General features: G+C 40.9%; 1 protein-coding gene across 15 annotated transcripts in view; it reads left to right on the top strand.

The window, feature by feature from the left end:
• GTDC1 (glycosyltransferase like domain containing 1) overlaps positions 1 to 17500 on the top strand; it is a 186457-nt gene that overhangs the window by 152993 nt on the left and 15964 nt on the right. For all 15 annotated transcript variants that reach the window (XR_007505939.1, XR_007505938.1, XR_007505937.1 and 12 more), the window contains one exon: positions 15108 to 15217. Coding sequence is in view for 9 of the 15 variants with exons in the window: in XM_049799400.1 (XP_049655357.1) it covers positions 15108 to 15217 (110 nt within the window). In the remaining 6 variants the exon portion in view is untranslated. The remainder of the gene's footprint in view (positions 1 to 15107; positions 15218 to 17500) is intronic.

Below are 17500 nucleotides of genomic sequence, written 5' to 3'. Positions count from 1 at the left end.
TGTGTAAAACATTGGCAGTGGTATCCTGCTCGTATTCCAGCACGAAGCGCTCGCAGATATTGTCCTATACAATAATACTTAACGACCATTGTCTACCCTGATGATTTACATGTGGTTTTCATTTTAGGAAGACAAAAAAAAAAAAATAGAAAAGGAAGATTTTTTTTTTTTTTTTTGGTTGTTTTTATGTTCCTGTGTTCCCCTTCACCTAACAAAAACCCCCTTCGGCTAAACCATTAAAAAAAAAACCATATCTTTGTGAAGTCGTGCTGTTGTTACAGAAAACCTCGAAACAAAGCGACGCTGACCTCATTTGCGTTAGCGCTTCGCGGGGACCGCCGGCGCCCTAAAATACAGCGTTAGCCCCAACACCTCTCCCGCTAAGTCAACCCAACGTAGGCCCTGCCTGCTTGGAAATGCATCAAAATCAAAAGCGACATTCTCTAGCAGACACGTTCTCGCTTTAAATCGGTGTTAGAATGTCTTTGCATGAGAACAGGCCCTCCGATGCAGTCCCTGCCCCTTCTCTCCATCCCCCCCGAATCCAAGCCTGTCGAGGATTACAGTGTGCAACCTCTGCCGACAGCAGATAAATAACTGACAGTATGTTAGCGGAGTCGCTAGGTTCTCTGCAGAGTAATTTGTTTTCTCCTTTCTCACCAAGTCTTTAATGTTTTGTTATAAACATCTATAGCAAGGCGCTGCTAATAGAAATGACTTATGGCCAAGGATCCGGATAAAAGGCTGCGACGGGTTTCCGAGCCGCTTTCTTGCGAGGGCTACACCAAGGAATCGCTCTTCCCTTTACGCGGATGGGCTTTTTGCTGGAAACGGAGAGTAAAATTCTGGTGATCGATGGACAAAGTTCCCACATCGGGTCAGTGGTTTGCAGTGTCCCACAGGTTTTCATTGCAAGGTGATAAAATATCCATTTGGTGAAGGATGAGTGTATTAAGGAGATGACGGTGACCAGTGTGGCACGATCCTCATCTCCCCCCCCCCCAAAATTAGGCGTGTACGATATTCCCTCCTAGTACCCCCAACGAGCCCACAGACACTTGCCAAAGGTGTTTTTGCTGTAATTGGGGTACACCAGCGTGTTCCTCAGCTCTTTCTGCACGTGAGCCTGGAGACCTGCTGCACCCCCAACCGCAGTCACGTCATCCAGGTGACACGTTCATAATTTTATTATAAGGCTGGAGGCTCTTTACCTATCTCCTTCATGGCGAAGACCTGTAGTACTTCTTTTAACTCAAGGCATTCGCCCGAGCCTCATGTTTTTTTCTTTTTCCCTGTGTGTGCTGTATCATCTCAGCAGTTAAAGACTTGATAAGAGAAAATTGTCAGAAATCAATTCTTCTTCCCCTAATTGTACGGGTGTGATAAAAGATCACACGGGGAATCTGCGAGAATTTACACACACATGCAAACAAATAGCTGCTATCAATTCATGTGGAAGATCAGATAAGCCCGTTATCTCGTGTCTGTACGTACCACTGTGTGACAAGAGCGTGGGGAAGGACGTGGGGCAGGAGATACAGGAGCAGGAGGAACGGTGGTGGAAGTCACGATGAGAAAATTCAGAAGAAAAAAAAAAATCTAGATTGCAAAAATTATCTGAAGATTTCTGGTCTAAGGGAAAACGGTGTGTACAGAGATAGCACTGTGCCCAGTTGCCTGTTTTTAATGTAGAGTATCATAAAGTCAGAGAGCTGAAGAAGAAATGAGTCCACGGAAGAAAGCTTGTTTTGTCCTCACCGTTGCTGTACCAACGTGTGGTTGCCCACCGTGAGGACATGGTCCCCTTCACTCAGGAGCAAGTCCTTGGGAAGGGCTTGTCCCAGATAGTGCAGTGTTGTGATGGGGCAGCTCTTCATCAGTGAGCTGAGCACATGTCCTCTGCAAGCTGCGAGGGAGGGGAGCCTGGAAGGGCATTTTTTTAATGGTAGCGCCTTGTTCCTCTTCATCTTGGCAGTGCAATACAGAATTTGGGTAGTTACTTCTTGCTTTTGAATTCAGAATTCAAAACTACTAGATATAGAGACATTTGAGAATACAGTGAATCTATACCCAAGTCATACTTTCCTCACACCGTCTAATAGTTTTGACCACAGTTCATCCCGTCAAGATGCCTGTATGGCAAAACAGCAAAAGGTGAAAGAGTAGGTACTCCACCTAGAAATCACCTTGGAGTACCCATCAATACTATTAGCCTCAACAGGCATCCTCAAGGTTGTAAACAGCCTGCAGAGAGCAGGTCCTACTCCTCCCTGCCGGCTGGCCGCTCGGGCGGTGTCACGTAAGGAGGACAGTCGTCGTGTGTTGTCAAAGGAAAGCAGATCCCCCATTTCGGGGAAATCGTAGCTGACTGCGTCTGTTCTGCCCATTTCCACGGGAAAGCCGTGGAGAGTTTGGCTCTAGAGCCGTGCTGAACGGGGAATGAGTTCCTGCAAGGAAACCTCATCTTTGAAAAGCAACTGATTCTGGCAGATGCAATCCAAAAAGGTGAACGCGGTGGGTGGATAAGACAGACTGAAAACAACGGCTTAAAATGCAAGTGTTTGTACAGCCTTAACAAAAAAGATACCAGGTACGGTAAAAAAGCCCGTAGGATGTAAAATAACAATTTCAAAAGGAAAAATTTTAGCTGTGTCTAAGAAAAGCTGTCTAATACTCCCAAAGAAAACAGTGTTCACCAGGGCTGCAATACAGATGACACGTGGTGAATGAATCAGTGCCACAAGAGTACATAGAGACATCTGATTAAATGGAAGCTGACACCCTCACTTCTTGAACACCTAAAGCAAAAGTAGTCTAACTTCACTTTCATGCAAGCTGGAGTTAAGTTTGAGAGCAGATACTAGTTTTTTTATAAGTAGCAAATAAGAAAGTTAATGAAATACTCTGAGAAGTTCGGATTTAAATGTTAACTGGCAGGGCAGTTTGGAAGTATCCGTTCCTTGGTGGTTCATTCAGTGAAGTCTAACCTTGAAGTTTCTTCCCACGGCCGGGGATTTGGGGTATTGAACACTTCCAGTGGAAGATGCACTATTCCTGGATGACTGTTTTTAAGAGCTTGTAGTAAATGTTCAGCATGTAGCAAAGACCTCTGAGGTGTGAAAGTACTCCTGCTGTAGTGGACATCTCTAATTTTGATAATGGCAAAAAAGGTGCTTTGTATTACCTCTCTAGACTTCAGCTAAAAAGCCAGATATAATTTTGAGTAGTTTGTTATGTTTATAGTATGGGCAGAGCCTATAGTAAGTGTTCCAAGAGCAGTAATTGGTTTTACGAACCTCTCTTCAGTTCCCTTCCTACCTGATCTCTGATTGAGATGTGGGTAGCTAGAGATTCAGAAGAACTGTCCTGTAGTCACAAACTCAACAGAAAACTATCAATTTTGAAAATTTTAAGACAAACACTTCATCCTGTGATAGAAGGGCAGGAATTAAGTGAGGGCTGTGACATTCACCCGTGAGGTGCTGAGAGACCTCAGTAGTGCATCACCCCCAAAGAGTACCAAAATCTTCCTTCCCAAACCTTACGGAACGCAAAAAATATTTGTACTACCTGCACTTGTATACGCTTTGCCTTTCTATAAAACCTTGAATCTGTTAGTCTCAGACTAACTATTCAGGATGGGATCTTAGAGGTGGAGAAACTGAGGCAGAAAGTGAATTCCCAGCTTTTGCTCACCAAATCCTGTGTGCCTTTAGAGATGCATTTGTGTTGCCCCAGCATCCTCTTGCTTTTCCCATCAGGTAACTGCCTCCGTGGGACAGGGAAGAGCAACAGCATCTACATTTAAAATGGGTACTTAAATTTTCATTAGCGGGTAAAGCTGATGAGCCGAAAATGGGATATTTTTTAGCTTTCCAGAAGATTCCATGTCTACCAATCATATTGAAAGATTGACAGAGTAGTGAAGGTGTTTGGGTTTGAGTGGGGTTTTTTTCTCCTGTGGTTTCAATTGCTTGGGCTCCTGATTAGTAGTTGAAGCAGTTTGCTCGGTTGGCATCAGCGGTGTACTAAAGGAGAGGGAAACTATCTCGGAAATACAAAGAGCTAAAATATTTTGTGATCTCTTCTCACTCAGATGTGTACTTCAAATTGCATTCCCTCAGTTAAGGGAAATAATTTCAGTTACCCTGGTCACAGTAGAAAGCAGTCCTCTCTTTGACTGCCTTTTTCCATTAATGTAGATATGTTTCTGAGATGAGAAACGATGTTTCTTCTAATTACGGTTACATGTAGTTAATTTCCTTTTTAAAAGCTCGGTGTGAAAGGCAGTTTCCTTTAAAGGGAGGGGGAAGAGAAAAGTGATACAGCTGATGCTCCTGTTGCCTTAGCAACAGATTTATTTATTAGGGTCTGAAATGACATGAGTTAATATACCACATACCTGCTGATCGGCAAACTCTCCTATTTCAGCTCCAGTTGACAATTAAGTCCTGGACAGCTACAGCCAGGGGTTAATGTTACTCATTAGGAGAACTAGGTCATTACTGGGAAATCAAGGCACTTAAGGCAGCATGGATAAAATACAAAATTCAACATCTCAAGGAGTGAGGGGGTTTATGTTAATTAACCTTATTTTCCTTGCATTAAAAAAAATCTTTCGCATATGACAGTGGATCAATTAATTGGGGGGAAAAAAAAAAGTAAGCTGTAGTTTACTTTCCTCTCCTAGTTGTCTTCATTTCCTTTGGAAGGGTTTCATTATTTTATGGAAAATTCTTATGTCTATATGATGAGTAAAAAGGGTATTAAAATTAAGAAGGGAATCATCATGGAAATCAGCTTTACCACAAGGGAATGAGCAAATAAAAGCCTTGGAAATGAAAATAAATAAGCTTTGCTAATACCTCACCTAAGGAGCAGAATATAAGCCCATCAGAGCTTGGAGATATTTAGAGGTACTTCTTTGCTTCTTTATTAAGCAGTTACATAGTTATTTGACCTTCAGAAACTGAAACTTTAGAGAACTAATTCAAGTTGTTGGTAAATATTCTATTTACAGAAAGCTGATCAGTGGTGTAGCCGACAGTAACTCCTGTAGTTAGTAATTGGCTTCTGATTTCAGGAAAATTAAATATATTTTCTGGAAGTTTTATTAAGATATCTGAGTGGGAGTTTTAACTTGATAAGTCATAAGTGATTTAATAAAGCTCTCCTGAAAGCCTTTATTTACTAACTTTTAGCAGACTTCGTTCTGATACTGGAGAACTTAATACGCTGAAAAAGAATCGTATTAAAATAAAACTTTTTTTTTTTTTTTTTACTCACTGCTTCCCCAAACACACTCAGTTTTTTCTCTTCTTCTAAGCACTCTCTTTTCTATATTTAAGCTCCGTGGCCCAATTCTGCTTCTCATTGTGTTTAGAGCAATTTGGTGTAAACCTTTTTTCCACTGCTGGAAAGTCAAGGTTGAAGCAGCATCTTACCAGGGGAGCGTGCAGTAAGCCCTTGTATCAGATTGTAAGAGCACTGTTACCTGTAACGAAAGGAAAATTCAAGCCCTGTGAGTGGTTTTCTGCTCCATGGGATGGTTTTGCACTCTGATGTACCTCTTTTCTTAAATATAAGAAACAAGTTAAATAACATCAAGATTCTGCTTAAAATATCACATGCAGAAACCTTCCTTCTTCGTTCCCTCTGGGCTCTCCAGGTGCTCGTAGAGCAGCCACTTTAGTGCCATCCTCTGAAGCCTGTTACAATAAATGCTTCAGCCATAGTTGAAAAACTGATTTTGAGTTAATGTAAGACCGCAACTGCATCACGTGGACATTTGGAGATTATTTAAGTTTGGGATAGTTGTATCACAGTTTGCCGTAAAAGCTCCAGTAAGCTTGTCTCTCCCTTTTTCTGTGATGGGAAGCTCATTTCGTGGTTTCTTTCTTCTCTGGGACAGCTGCGAAACCAAGTCTTTGAGCAGAAAAGCATGTGAACTGATGGGACTGAGGAGTCCTCTCAAGGCTCTGAAGGAAGGGGACTCTTCCACCTATTGCTATCAAAGCAATCCTTTTCTGCTCCATTCACCCAAGCTGGTCTTGGCCTTTCTCTTTCAAACCTCTTCCTTCCGTCTTCGCCAGGCTCAGTTCCTCGGGCATCTCCTCTACACATAGTCCCCTTGTACAGCAAATTTGGGTCTCACTCTTCTCCAGGCTCTCAGCCTTACTCTGTCTCCATCGTTTCACTCCCTACCTGTGCAAGGGACCTTCTACAACACCTTGGTCCCTGGTTTTTCCTAAGCCCCGTTGTCCAACCTGACTGTGGTGGCCTCTTGGGCTTTTACACTCATTTCACTTTTTCCCTGTATGAACTGGCCTTGTGTTGTATCTTTTCCCCATCTCTCTTACTTCTTCGCTCAGTTCACCGTTTCTTTGCCATGCTATTCTTGCGTTGCTGGTCATATTGATCGGATCGTATTTGTCCTCTTTGCTTTTTTCTGGTCCTCATCGAAGAGTTTTAGTCAAACTAGAAGAGCATGCATTACTATTACTGCTTTCTGCCTCTTCAACCCATCTCTTATACTACTTTATTTTCTTAACCAAATCTTCCATTTTCTTGTTGTTCCTTATTTTCAATGCCTATAAAGCAGTTCTTTATTCTGCAAAGTCCAATAATTTTATTCTGAATGCAGTAGAGGAGTCACTGAAAGTGAAGATAAGATCTCTGTTTTCAGTTCAGATGTTAGATCCTGCCTGGGTTTTAGCAGCCTGACCTGTGACAGTAGGACTGGGTTACTCAGCTTCAGCCTAAGGTATGCCCGAGACACGTGGACCATTCAGTGACTAGGCACGAAATGAAATTTTTCAAAGGCTTGGCTACATTTTCAGGAAGACTTCCAACACATGCAACAAAAGGTATATCTTTGACTCAAAATCAAATGCATCCAAATATTCAGTTCTTACTCTAAACCAAAAAGAGGTTCAAATACTTAAAACAGAGGCTTATTTGAAATTTAACCTATGCAAGATACGGTTCGCAGTTTTGCTGGGCAGTGTTGTGTGGTGGGTTTTTTTAAATCTTGTTTTTTGGATGTTCTGGAAACCTTTTGGCAGAATTTTTCTAGAAGATTCTCCCTTTCCGTTCTTCTCCTCCCCTGCTTTCCTTTTCTCCGTGTTTCCACCCTTTTTTTCCTCCCTTTGTCCTCTGATGTCTGCTTTTTCTCAGTTGTGTTTGTGCAAAACCTGGCTCAGTGAAACAAGTTGATTCTTCCTTCTGAAAGCGGTGAGATTTGTAGTTACTTTAACTTGTTGAATAATTAGTTTGAAGCCTTGGTCTTGGTGCCAAGAAGGTTCCTGCTTAAGAGCTTCATCCTTGGAGATGACAGCTTCACAAGTCCAAAAAGGATGAGTTATGTTATGTACCTGAGCTAATTCCTTTCGGGGTATTACTCAGGAAGGACCAGGACTTATTTTTTGGCCCGGGCAGCGTATCCGGGGGAGTATTACGTAGTTGTAGATTGGCGATGTGAGCCCACCACAGAAATCACAGAGGGTCGTGTATGGTGGGCTCGCCATTCCCAGGCAAACGTGTAGTAAAGTAGTTTTTATGTAGTAACTTATGTTTGATTCTTCTTCTGTTCTTCCAAAGAACCACCTGAGTAGATTTTTATCCACTTTTATCATATTCATGCCCATCTATTATTACCGTGACACAACTTTTTTATAGTATGTTGAATTACAATAGGATATATTGTGTATGGTTATCAGGGCTGTCAGGGTCACTCAGATTATTTTATCTTGCCTCACAACAACAGGAAACCATTTGTTATGTTACCTTTGGAACACAAAAGGAAGTTAATATTTTTTTAAAAAAGAAACTATTTGGGGGTAGTCCACAGCAGTTATTGGGTTGGGTGGCAAATTCGAGTAAAATGTATTTTTATCTGAATCCTATACTTGTGAAAAGCTAGGCTCTCTTAAGTTGGAGTAAAAGAAATGAAAAGGCATCTGAATAAAAGTGCATTGATTTTTACACCAAGGTAACTGAGACCAAACGCCGGTTTTTGTCTTCAAAGGTTAATCTCTCTTTAGGAAATAAGCAGGAGGCTCAGTGACTGATGCTGATCCTGAGGTTTCTTTGGTTAGAGAATGCGCAATATTTTATTTTGAGTTTTTTCTTCATGAATTGTGAGGGGAGAAGAAGAAGAATCTAAACAATAAACTCCCAAGGTTCTTTTTTTATGAATCTCTTCTAGATAACACAAGATAGGAGAAAATGCTTTTCCAGCGTAAAGCAAAATGCCACCCATTTTTCTCAGGCCAGCAATTTGAAAAAATCAGAAGGTAAAATACACCCTCCTCACTGTAAATACGTCACGGGCTATAATAGAAAATAAAACACTGTATTTGCCGGTACTCTTTGGCTGCTTTTTGCCTCTCTAGTGCCATTTTTTAATTCCTTGGCTTGCGGAGGTGTTTTGCGAGCACAGGCAAAGATCGGGACCTTTTTTGCTTGTAGGACCTCCAAATTGCTAGCTCAAATTTATTCTGTAGGGTCCTTTTTTTCAGTGGCACTTATGCAAAAACATTTTCTTCTACTTGACTCCATTTTCTATTAACTGAGGGGGGATTAGATATTGTGGTAACTTTTGATGCTGATGATGCCAGACAATGTTTAGAGGCACAATTACAGCAAAGACATTTTGTAAGCATATCAGCTGAAAAAGAAAACTCATTGGACTTAACTACATATTTACAGTCTACCTCTACCTCAGATTGGAAATGTAAAAAGATGGAAAAATCCTGTGATAAATTGAATAAATGGAAAGCAATTAACTTTTCCTTCATGTTTGCATTTTCATAGTTACTTCTTTTTCCCCTGTTTCTTTTCTAATAGCTCTTTCCCAGCAGTAATATTTCCTCTTTTGCAGTTATCATGAGCATTGTTACCAGAAATTTGGTATTAGAATTTTAATTTTTTTTGTGTGCCTTTTTTTTTTCCCAATCTTAACATAGAAAACGTACATTAAAGTCATTTGATTTAGGTAAGTCCTCTGTCCTCTGAAAATAATTACTAGAATGTATTTCATTTGGTACATTGAATAGGCTTGTAGCATGAGTCCTCTTACTTTAAGAAGAATATTATCCTCCTGAAGTATTTACTGACTCCAGTCCTCACCACGTTTCTGTAAATGAAAGCTCCTGTAGGACTGTATCTTACAGAGGGGGAAACCTGGGCAGAGCCGTCTCGTGGGAAATCAGTATCAGGAAAAGACCAGAACTCGGCAATTCTCTGTTTTGAAGGCCAGGCTTATTTTTTGTGACTATCCTGCTACTTTCTAGCATTATTAGCTTAGAATCAACCTATATTCAGATTTTTCTGAGCTCAAGATTTGACTAAAATACCAAAGTGTAATATAGTAAATAGTATAATGCAGTGAAAAAATCCCTGATATTGTTCTTTAGGTTACGTCTGACTGGACACGGAGCCCTGTTTTTACTCCAGCAGAGCGTGCATGCAAAGGCTGCACCGTTTATTGATGTGCTGCCGTTCGCTCCTTGAGAATGCCCTGGCCAGATACAGGGTCAACAGGAGGCTGATGTCATATGAGTCCTCTTATCAGCCCGTGGCATCCTTCATCACCCTCCCCAAGTCTGTACCGTATCAGTCAAACCAGTAAAGAACCTCAAGTTCCTGCTGTTATCACCCAAACGAAGAACGTTACTGGGATAAAGGCACCTTCCAGCTCCTGGCTCTGGGTGTGATAGAGGTGCAGCTCTCGCCTCGCAGCCCTCTCTCAGCACCAGCGACTGCCCGTGCTTTTCTTCACCTTCCTTCCTTCAAAAATGTTAACTTTTACAAGGGATTTTGCACATTTTCTACCTTTTCCTCCGTGGTGCTTTTGTTCTCCATCCTCACTGCGCTGTGCTTCCCTGCTAACACCGCTGCGTGCCTTTGCGCTCTTTAGTCTCTTCCTCTTTGGTTCTTCTCCTTTAATTGCCATGCAGTTTTATTTTTGCTTCCTAATTTATATCTTTACTGATCTTTTTCTGACCTTTTCTCTACCACTGATAGCACTCTCAAATGCTCTCTGCAGCTTCTTCCTATCTCCAAGTCTGATTTTTCTGTATTCTTTCATTTTTCCCAAGCCTATGCCTTTTCCTTTTTCACTCCTATTTACCCATATTTATCTCCACCACCACCCCCCCCCAGGTTTGGATATGCCATAATTTTTTAGTTTTCAACTTGAATATTTGTATTTTTTAATTATTTTTTCTCTTCTTGTGATTCTCTTCCCCTTTACGTTGTTTTGCCCATCTATCTGCCCTGCTTGCTGCCAAACCCGCTCCTCACTGTTTCACTTTTCCAAAACTAAAGGACCGCTGTCATCCACTTCAAGGTCTGTGTCTGAGAAACTTCATTTCCTCCACTTTTAATTATTAATTCTGTGCTCACGGACTTCCCAGTCCCATCCCTGCCCCTCACACCTTCCCTGTGCCGTACCGTGGCAGTACCTTTCCCTGCCGATGTCCCGTGTCCCTTTTTCTCCTCCCTGGATGTCTCTTGGTTCGCCAGTCCTGTCTCCACGACTCCTGCCCAGCTTCATAAATAATGAGCGATACTTCAGTGGCCTATTTTATCAGCGATTTGCTAGCAATAATTGCAGGTAGGCAGAAATCTGTCTTTTAGCTCTTGCTATATATCCCAAGAAATATTTAAAAAATTGAAATGCTGCTTTAACTTCTGAAGATTTTGTACCTGGTTTAGTAGTGCCATTTCCCACCTTTGCCCATCTGCCATTCAGGTGATTTTACAAAACGGGGAGGCAGAAGGAGATGCACCCAGTTTGAATTGCTTGGATTTAAGGCGCTGTAAAAAGTGAAATATTACTACGTGCCCTCACAATTTGGGATTCTCTGCCACTGCAAATCTCCCATGCTAAATGTCCTAAGAAGATTAAGATCAACCCTTTTAATATTGCTTTTAGCTGAGCTTATTTGTAACCCTTTCAGAATATGTAGCACCTTAAGAGATGGCACAACAGAGCTGCTGCTATCACAAGCATTATGTACCCCTTACGCAGTATTTTCTGAAATATTAAGACTTTCTTCCCTAGTTTAGCACTTTTATGTTACTGATTAACTTGCATACACCGTAGGTTTTAATATATTTTTTTAAATAGACTACAGTTATTTTGCCCCTTCGAGCAAGTCCTGTCTCTTTTCCACAGCTCTTCTACTGTCTAATTGCATAGCTATATGTGTCTTCCTCCAGATCCGAAATAGCTGTGATTATCACCATGTATGATAAGTTTACATATACTTAAAAAATTAAACTTTAGTCACAGAAGACCATATGGGTCTCTTACTGAATTTCACTCAAATTCAAGAGATGAATATGCACTGAATAATGTAAATGGCCAAATTCTGCAATTTCTTTTCTTTTCTTTTTTTTTTTTTTTTTTTTTTTTAATGTGTTTCCCATCACTGGTCAGGGGTGTGGGTATCCTGCAGCCCCAGGGAACGACTCCAGTTTAGCTGGTCTCTGTGCGCTCTCCTTCCAGTTCCAGCAATGGGCAGGGCTCGAGGGCTCAGGCTGAATTCACAAAATCCCTGAACAGCAGAAGGGTGTTTTGAAGCCTGTTGCCATTGATTGTATAGAGAAGCATCATCGTAGTGCTGTGAAGTTGCTTTTTTTAATCATTTTAGGCTGAAAAGAGGGATGTCAAGTCATCAATTAATCCTGACAGCATCCTTCTGTGGTGAAAAAATAATACTGTCACACCCATTTTATAAACAGAAAATCTAAGGCAGAAATAATGGAGGCTCAATACTGGTGCTGCTGATACCAGCACCCTCCCATTCCCCATTTCAAGGAACGTCTTGAAAGTTTTATTTCGGATTACAAAGGGAAGTCAATAAATCAGGCTGAACCCTGGGCCACGTTCCCATAGCCAGACCACTAAACCTCAGCCATTTCTTCAGAGAGACTTCAAATGTCTCTCTTAAAATGTGTTTTAGACTCAAAAATAAAAAAAGTCTCGAGTAGCCCTGGGTAAAAATTTTTAAGGTGCAGTATCTAAACATGGAGATTGAACGTCTCCAACGGCAGTGCTCTCAAATCCGAGTATAGGTATGGCGCCTGTGTCTGTTTTGTGGAATTTACAACTGGAGCGTGGTCATTCCGAGGTCTTCATGTTCTTACGATGAAATTTAGAGCATCTTCGTACCATGCCCAGTTCTTATTTTCCTTTACCAGATGCATATCAAATCAAGTAAAAACACAAGAGCATTTCAAATACCTAAACTAAACAACAAAGGCAGACCCTAGAATCACATTAGCTTCATTTTTCCCCAAACACAGTGTCTTAAAAGAAAAGTTTGCATTTTAATATCAGGCTTTTATACAGTTTTGCAGTTTTTCTTCAGGAAATGGAGTATATATAATTAATACTGTTTAATAAAACTCAAAAATGCAACAGATGCAGCCAAAAGTGCACGTCATTTTGAGCAGATCTTTACAGAACAGACATTCCATATTGTGTTCATCTTTTTCCACGATCACTGCTATGACAATCTGGTGTGTTTAGCAGTTGTTGCTGAGTAAGGCAGACTGGATTGTATATGATTGTCTCCATGTCAGCCAAGAAACAGAGCTCTCTTCTTTTTGATGCAGTAAAGAGGTGGTCTTGTACTATTAGTTGCTTTCTACCAGGAGCAGCTATACCTTTACTAACTTGCAAGGATAATAATACATTGTGATCTGTAGATGCACGTGCTAGAAGCTCTCTGTAGGTCTTAGCCGAAAATAAAACGGTTGTGATGTGGAAAAGTCACAGGAACCGATAAATCGAGTCAGATGACCTCCCAAATAGAAAAGCTACGCGATTCGCAAAACATGTCATTAAAATCTGTGAGTATCACATAAAAGCAAACTATTTTAAAAGGGGATATGGAAGGAGGATCACCTCCAGCAGAAAACCCATAAGAGAGGCTCCAGTGCAGAGGAAACGTTTCCCCTTTCAGCATTCCTTCTGGGTGCCAAATTTTCCTTCTGTTCTTCCCCACCTATTAAACAAAGCTGCAACTTCCAATTCCTATCAGTTTTCCTAAATATGTGCAGCTTATGTGGCTTCGACGAGCTGTAAGGCTCCGTATTCTCCTGCCAGCTCCTTGACAATGTGGCTCCAACAGCATCCTCCACTTTTGGCTGCCTCTGGGACCCCTGGTCTCTTCTGGAAAGGGAGAGGGAAAGCATATCCTTTGCTGGAAGGACTTTCTGTGACTGCGAAGCCGATAGCGCAGCTCCGAAGAGCTTGGAAAGATCCCTGGGAACGTCGTGGCTCTGTCTGTCGAGGCTGCCTGCTCTCCGGACGGGGAGGTTTCGGATGAGCATCACATACGGGGTGGGCTCAGCAGGATCCCGCAGAGAGCACCCACCAAAAACCCGCCTAGGGGGAACTGAGGCTAGTGGGAAACATTACGATGAATTACACTGACATGTTTCTGACAGAGCAGTTCCCTTCCAGCCGAGTCGGAATCCTCGATTGTAATCCCATTTTGGCTCTTTCGGCCGGGCGTTTGGAGGGGACTGACACGCTGGCGACGTGGTTCTGCGCACGGTGTGCCTACCAGAAACAGGTGGCTGGTTTAAGCACGAGGATGCGAAGCAAAGTAGTCGGTAGTTCTGGGATCTTTGCGACTGGAAGAAATGCTCGCTCCGAGCCAGTGCTCATAGCCACTTCGGTTACTGGAACCACCGTGAAAACTCCTGGTTCACAGATGTGAAACAAATTACGAAGCTTATGCAGTTGCATTCCTCCTTATTATTGGGAACAAAACAAATCTGGGAGATGGAGGACTTCTTAAAGTAATTATTGTCTGGCTTTATTTTAAGAAAATGCAACTAATTCTGAAAACTTCACAATTCCTGGAGATTTCTCAGCCTAGGGAAGTCACATTAATTATACGATTAATTTGTTTTAATTCCCTAAACCAAAAATATTGACTGAATGAGAAATTAACACATGTAGAGCTGCAGATGTCATTTGGCTTCAGATTTCCTGAATGATATAATTATTAATCTTTCATATAGCAGTGTGTCAAACCTACAGATTCATTCTACAAAATTAGTCTGTGAAGAAAGACACCAGGACAGCTGAGCTATAGATTTTCCCTTAATACAGGAAGGAAAACAGTGGAATTTTCTAAATAATAAATAAAACCAAAATATTTTAAAGACATATGGTGCACATCTGTCTGAAATACAATAATTTAAAGCAGAGTAATTAAATGCAAGATAGAATATTCACCTTGGAGTGGGGGAATTATCTCGTTTCATTTTTAATATAACTTCCCAAATTTGGGAAATTTAGATCATCTGTGGTGTCTTTTGAACCTTTCATTCTGTGCTAGTAAAGAACATAGATTAGCAAATTGGCTTCTTCTTTTCTTTTTGGATAACCAACCTTGTGTTTTGAGTGTCATACCCATACAAACCTTTATTATTATCTTCTGCTGAGATTATAAATAACAACAGGTTTCTTACTTTCTGTTTTAACTTCCAGTTAACTCCTTAAGAGTTCAAAGGTAGAAAATGCTTCGTGCTAGTTTATTCCTTTCTTCTTTACCTAAAGCACGGAATGGATCAGAAGCTTTACATTAGTGCAGCATGGGTTCATAAAATTCTAGTTTGGGAAATCCTATGGTTTTAGCAAGAGTTTTTGATTAACCTGTTCCTCCTGAAAAAGGGGGTAAACTGTAATGGAGATTGTATGCGTATTTTTTGACAGGGGAAAAAAAAATGGAAAAATCTTGGGTTTCCTCCTTTCTCCTTTTTTTAGCATGAATTTGCCTTCAGCTAGGTGAGCTATTCCTCAGTCCTTCTCACTTTCAGAGTTGGTAATTGGAAGAGTAAAGGCATCATTTGAAGACAGGGAAGAGAGAGAAAAGTCTGATGAAACTGAGTTTTGATCCCGAGTGCTGGGTTAAGGAAAAGGTTTAACCATGCGGCGTGAGCAAAGAGGGAAATTATGCTGATGACATTTTTTCCCAAAAGTACAATTTAAGAGAAATACTGTTCTGATAAAAAAAATCAAACCAACAATTCCACAAGTAAGCATAAATGATACTGAGACAAGTTCTGTTTGTTTTAAGGGAACACGACAAAGATCCTGAAACGTTCTTTAAAGTCCTGTTGAAACTGAAAGAGAAAGATCTACCTTTTCACGTGTCTATCCTTGGAGAGTCTTTCACCGAAATTCCAGGTACCTTTCCTTTTTTTTCTCTTTACTGTACAGTTACCCTAAAACAGATTTTTCCACAAGTAGTTTTCATGCACATATTTTCTTATATTAGTGAAAAGAACATGTTTAAAATCTTTATAATTGTAAAACTAAATAATATTGATACGTTGTAAAATTAAAAATATTAAAGACAGTAAGCATTTTTTATTTTACTTGGCAGTGCAAGACCTTATTTATGACTTGTGTTCTAGCAACACTTGTGTATTTGTTGAAACAGAGAGATAGGTGTGAGTGATTGGATGGTTCAGATGGGAAACAAAATCTTTCAGGCCGAGGTCACTCATCTGAAATCCAGACTGAGATTTTAGCAGGTGAAAACACTTAGTTCCCTTTTGAATGGAAGGTTAAGGACTTCTGTGGAGAGCTTCTGGTTTGTATCTGGCATGAAAGTGGTCATTAATATTTTTATACCACTCTTGCACACTCCTTCCGTTTCTTGGTTTCTGACAACCACTACTCTGTAAACAGTTTCGCCCATCTGAAAAAGAAATAGGTTTTATGCTGAATACACACAGCTTTGTGCCTGAGATACTGTGGCACCTATACCAGGTGCACTTGTCGTAAATTAAACCTTTTTAAAATGTACCTTAATGACAAGCAAGCTTCAAAATAGCCGAGGTTTTAGCTCATATGTGTTTTCCAAAATGTAGACTTGCATCCCTCCACCTCTTTGGTCTGTAAAAATAGACTTGGGATTAGTTTATTTGTCAGTTCTGTTACCTGCTGGACTGGTGATACTTCAATTGTTTTAGTTCTGATTTTGCAGTTTTTAAGGCACCAAGAAATTGATCTGATCCAAATACCTTTTGGGTCCCCAACTGTGGCACAGCTGGATTGGAAAAAGAGGTAATAATTTGGGAGAAGGAAATACTTTGTGTTTTCTGTCCACTTCTTTTTAGACAGTTTTCTGAAAGCCTGTTCTTCCCAGCAAGTCTTATTGCAGATCCCAAGGCAATGTTGCTTTCCAGACTGAGCACACCAGATTTCTTAGAAGGAGAAATTTCTAAGGAATACATGACAGATAGGAATATACGATGGTGCACTGCGGGAACAGATTCTATTGACACTCATTTTGGATGTTGTTACATATCTCATTTGTGGCTTCAGTACTTATGAATAATGTAGATCATCCTAAATTTATGCCAGTATATCAAATCTATATGCCGCACCTCTTGTCTTGTCAATTCATTCATCCTCGTGTATAAATAGAGTCTATATAAAGGACGACGTTGTGAAATGTGTCTCATCATCATGCATTTGATAGGGCCATATTCATACAAATGACATATGCAGGTCATTGCTAACAAGTACCAATAAAACCTGTTGCACATACTTTACTGAAAAATCTTTTTAAGAGAATTTTTACAGATTTTATTTTTTAATAAATTGTTGGCACTGCATTTCCTCTCCCTCCAATTATGGGACCAAATTCCCTCAGTGTTAGAAACATCACGTTTACAGTCATTGGTAAGAGAAAAAGCGTATAACGTATATTTCCTAATTCAGTAATCATTCATTTATTTGAAAACCCAATTTTTCAGTAGCTTGCTGGTTCAAAGTACACAGCAAATATCCAGAAGGAAGTTAAGAAATCTTTAATTTTCCATGGTGCTAAAGCTTGGGTTTAGGCTCTAAAGGAATCAAGAGGTACGACTTAGGGCTTCAGGCAAGTGTGCTTCGGAGGGCGATTCCTCCCCTGAGGAAGGGAGCGAAAAGCTCCATGTCTGGCTTTTGCTGGGCTTTGTCAGCGGCGGCGAAGTGAAGGCTGGCAACTATCCCAACGATGACCAGAAGCTAATCCTTACGAGTGGAAGTTGGTGTGTCTATCTCATCTTTGATCTTCATGCACGTAGTACGAGCATCATTTTCAATTAGAGGTTTGAGACCGTTTTCTGTCATTGGTACTCCTCTGTCCTAGGATATAAGCTGCACTTTCAGTCGGGTTTTATGGTCCATCAAATTCTGGCTAGATAATGATAGCAGCGGAGCAATGTGCCTGTTCGAAAGGCCAGCACAGACATCTGAGCCCCATACTGAGAAGCAGCATCTCTCCATCCTTACCTTAACACTGATACAGGCTGCCCCAACCAACCTGCCGTCCTCCAGCCATCCCAACCCTCCTCATTCCCCTTACAACCTCCGTCCCTCGAGCTCTGAAACAGACTCAGACCTCCCTCAGAAACTTGACTGTACTTGCTCCAGCTTTTTCACCATTCCTCCATCCAGTCTGCTTGTTTCCACCTT

The sequence above is a fragment of the Accipiter gentilis genome, chromosome 1, assembly GCF_929443795.1.
Source record: "Accipiter gentilis chromosome 1, bAccGen1.1, whole genome shotgun sequence".
Taxonomy (NCBI): Eukaryota; Metazoa; Chordata; class Aves; order Accipitriformes; family Accipitridae; genus Astur; species Astur gentilis.
This window is presented reverse-complemented; position numbering and strand designations above follow the sequence as displayed.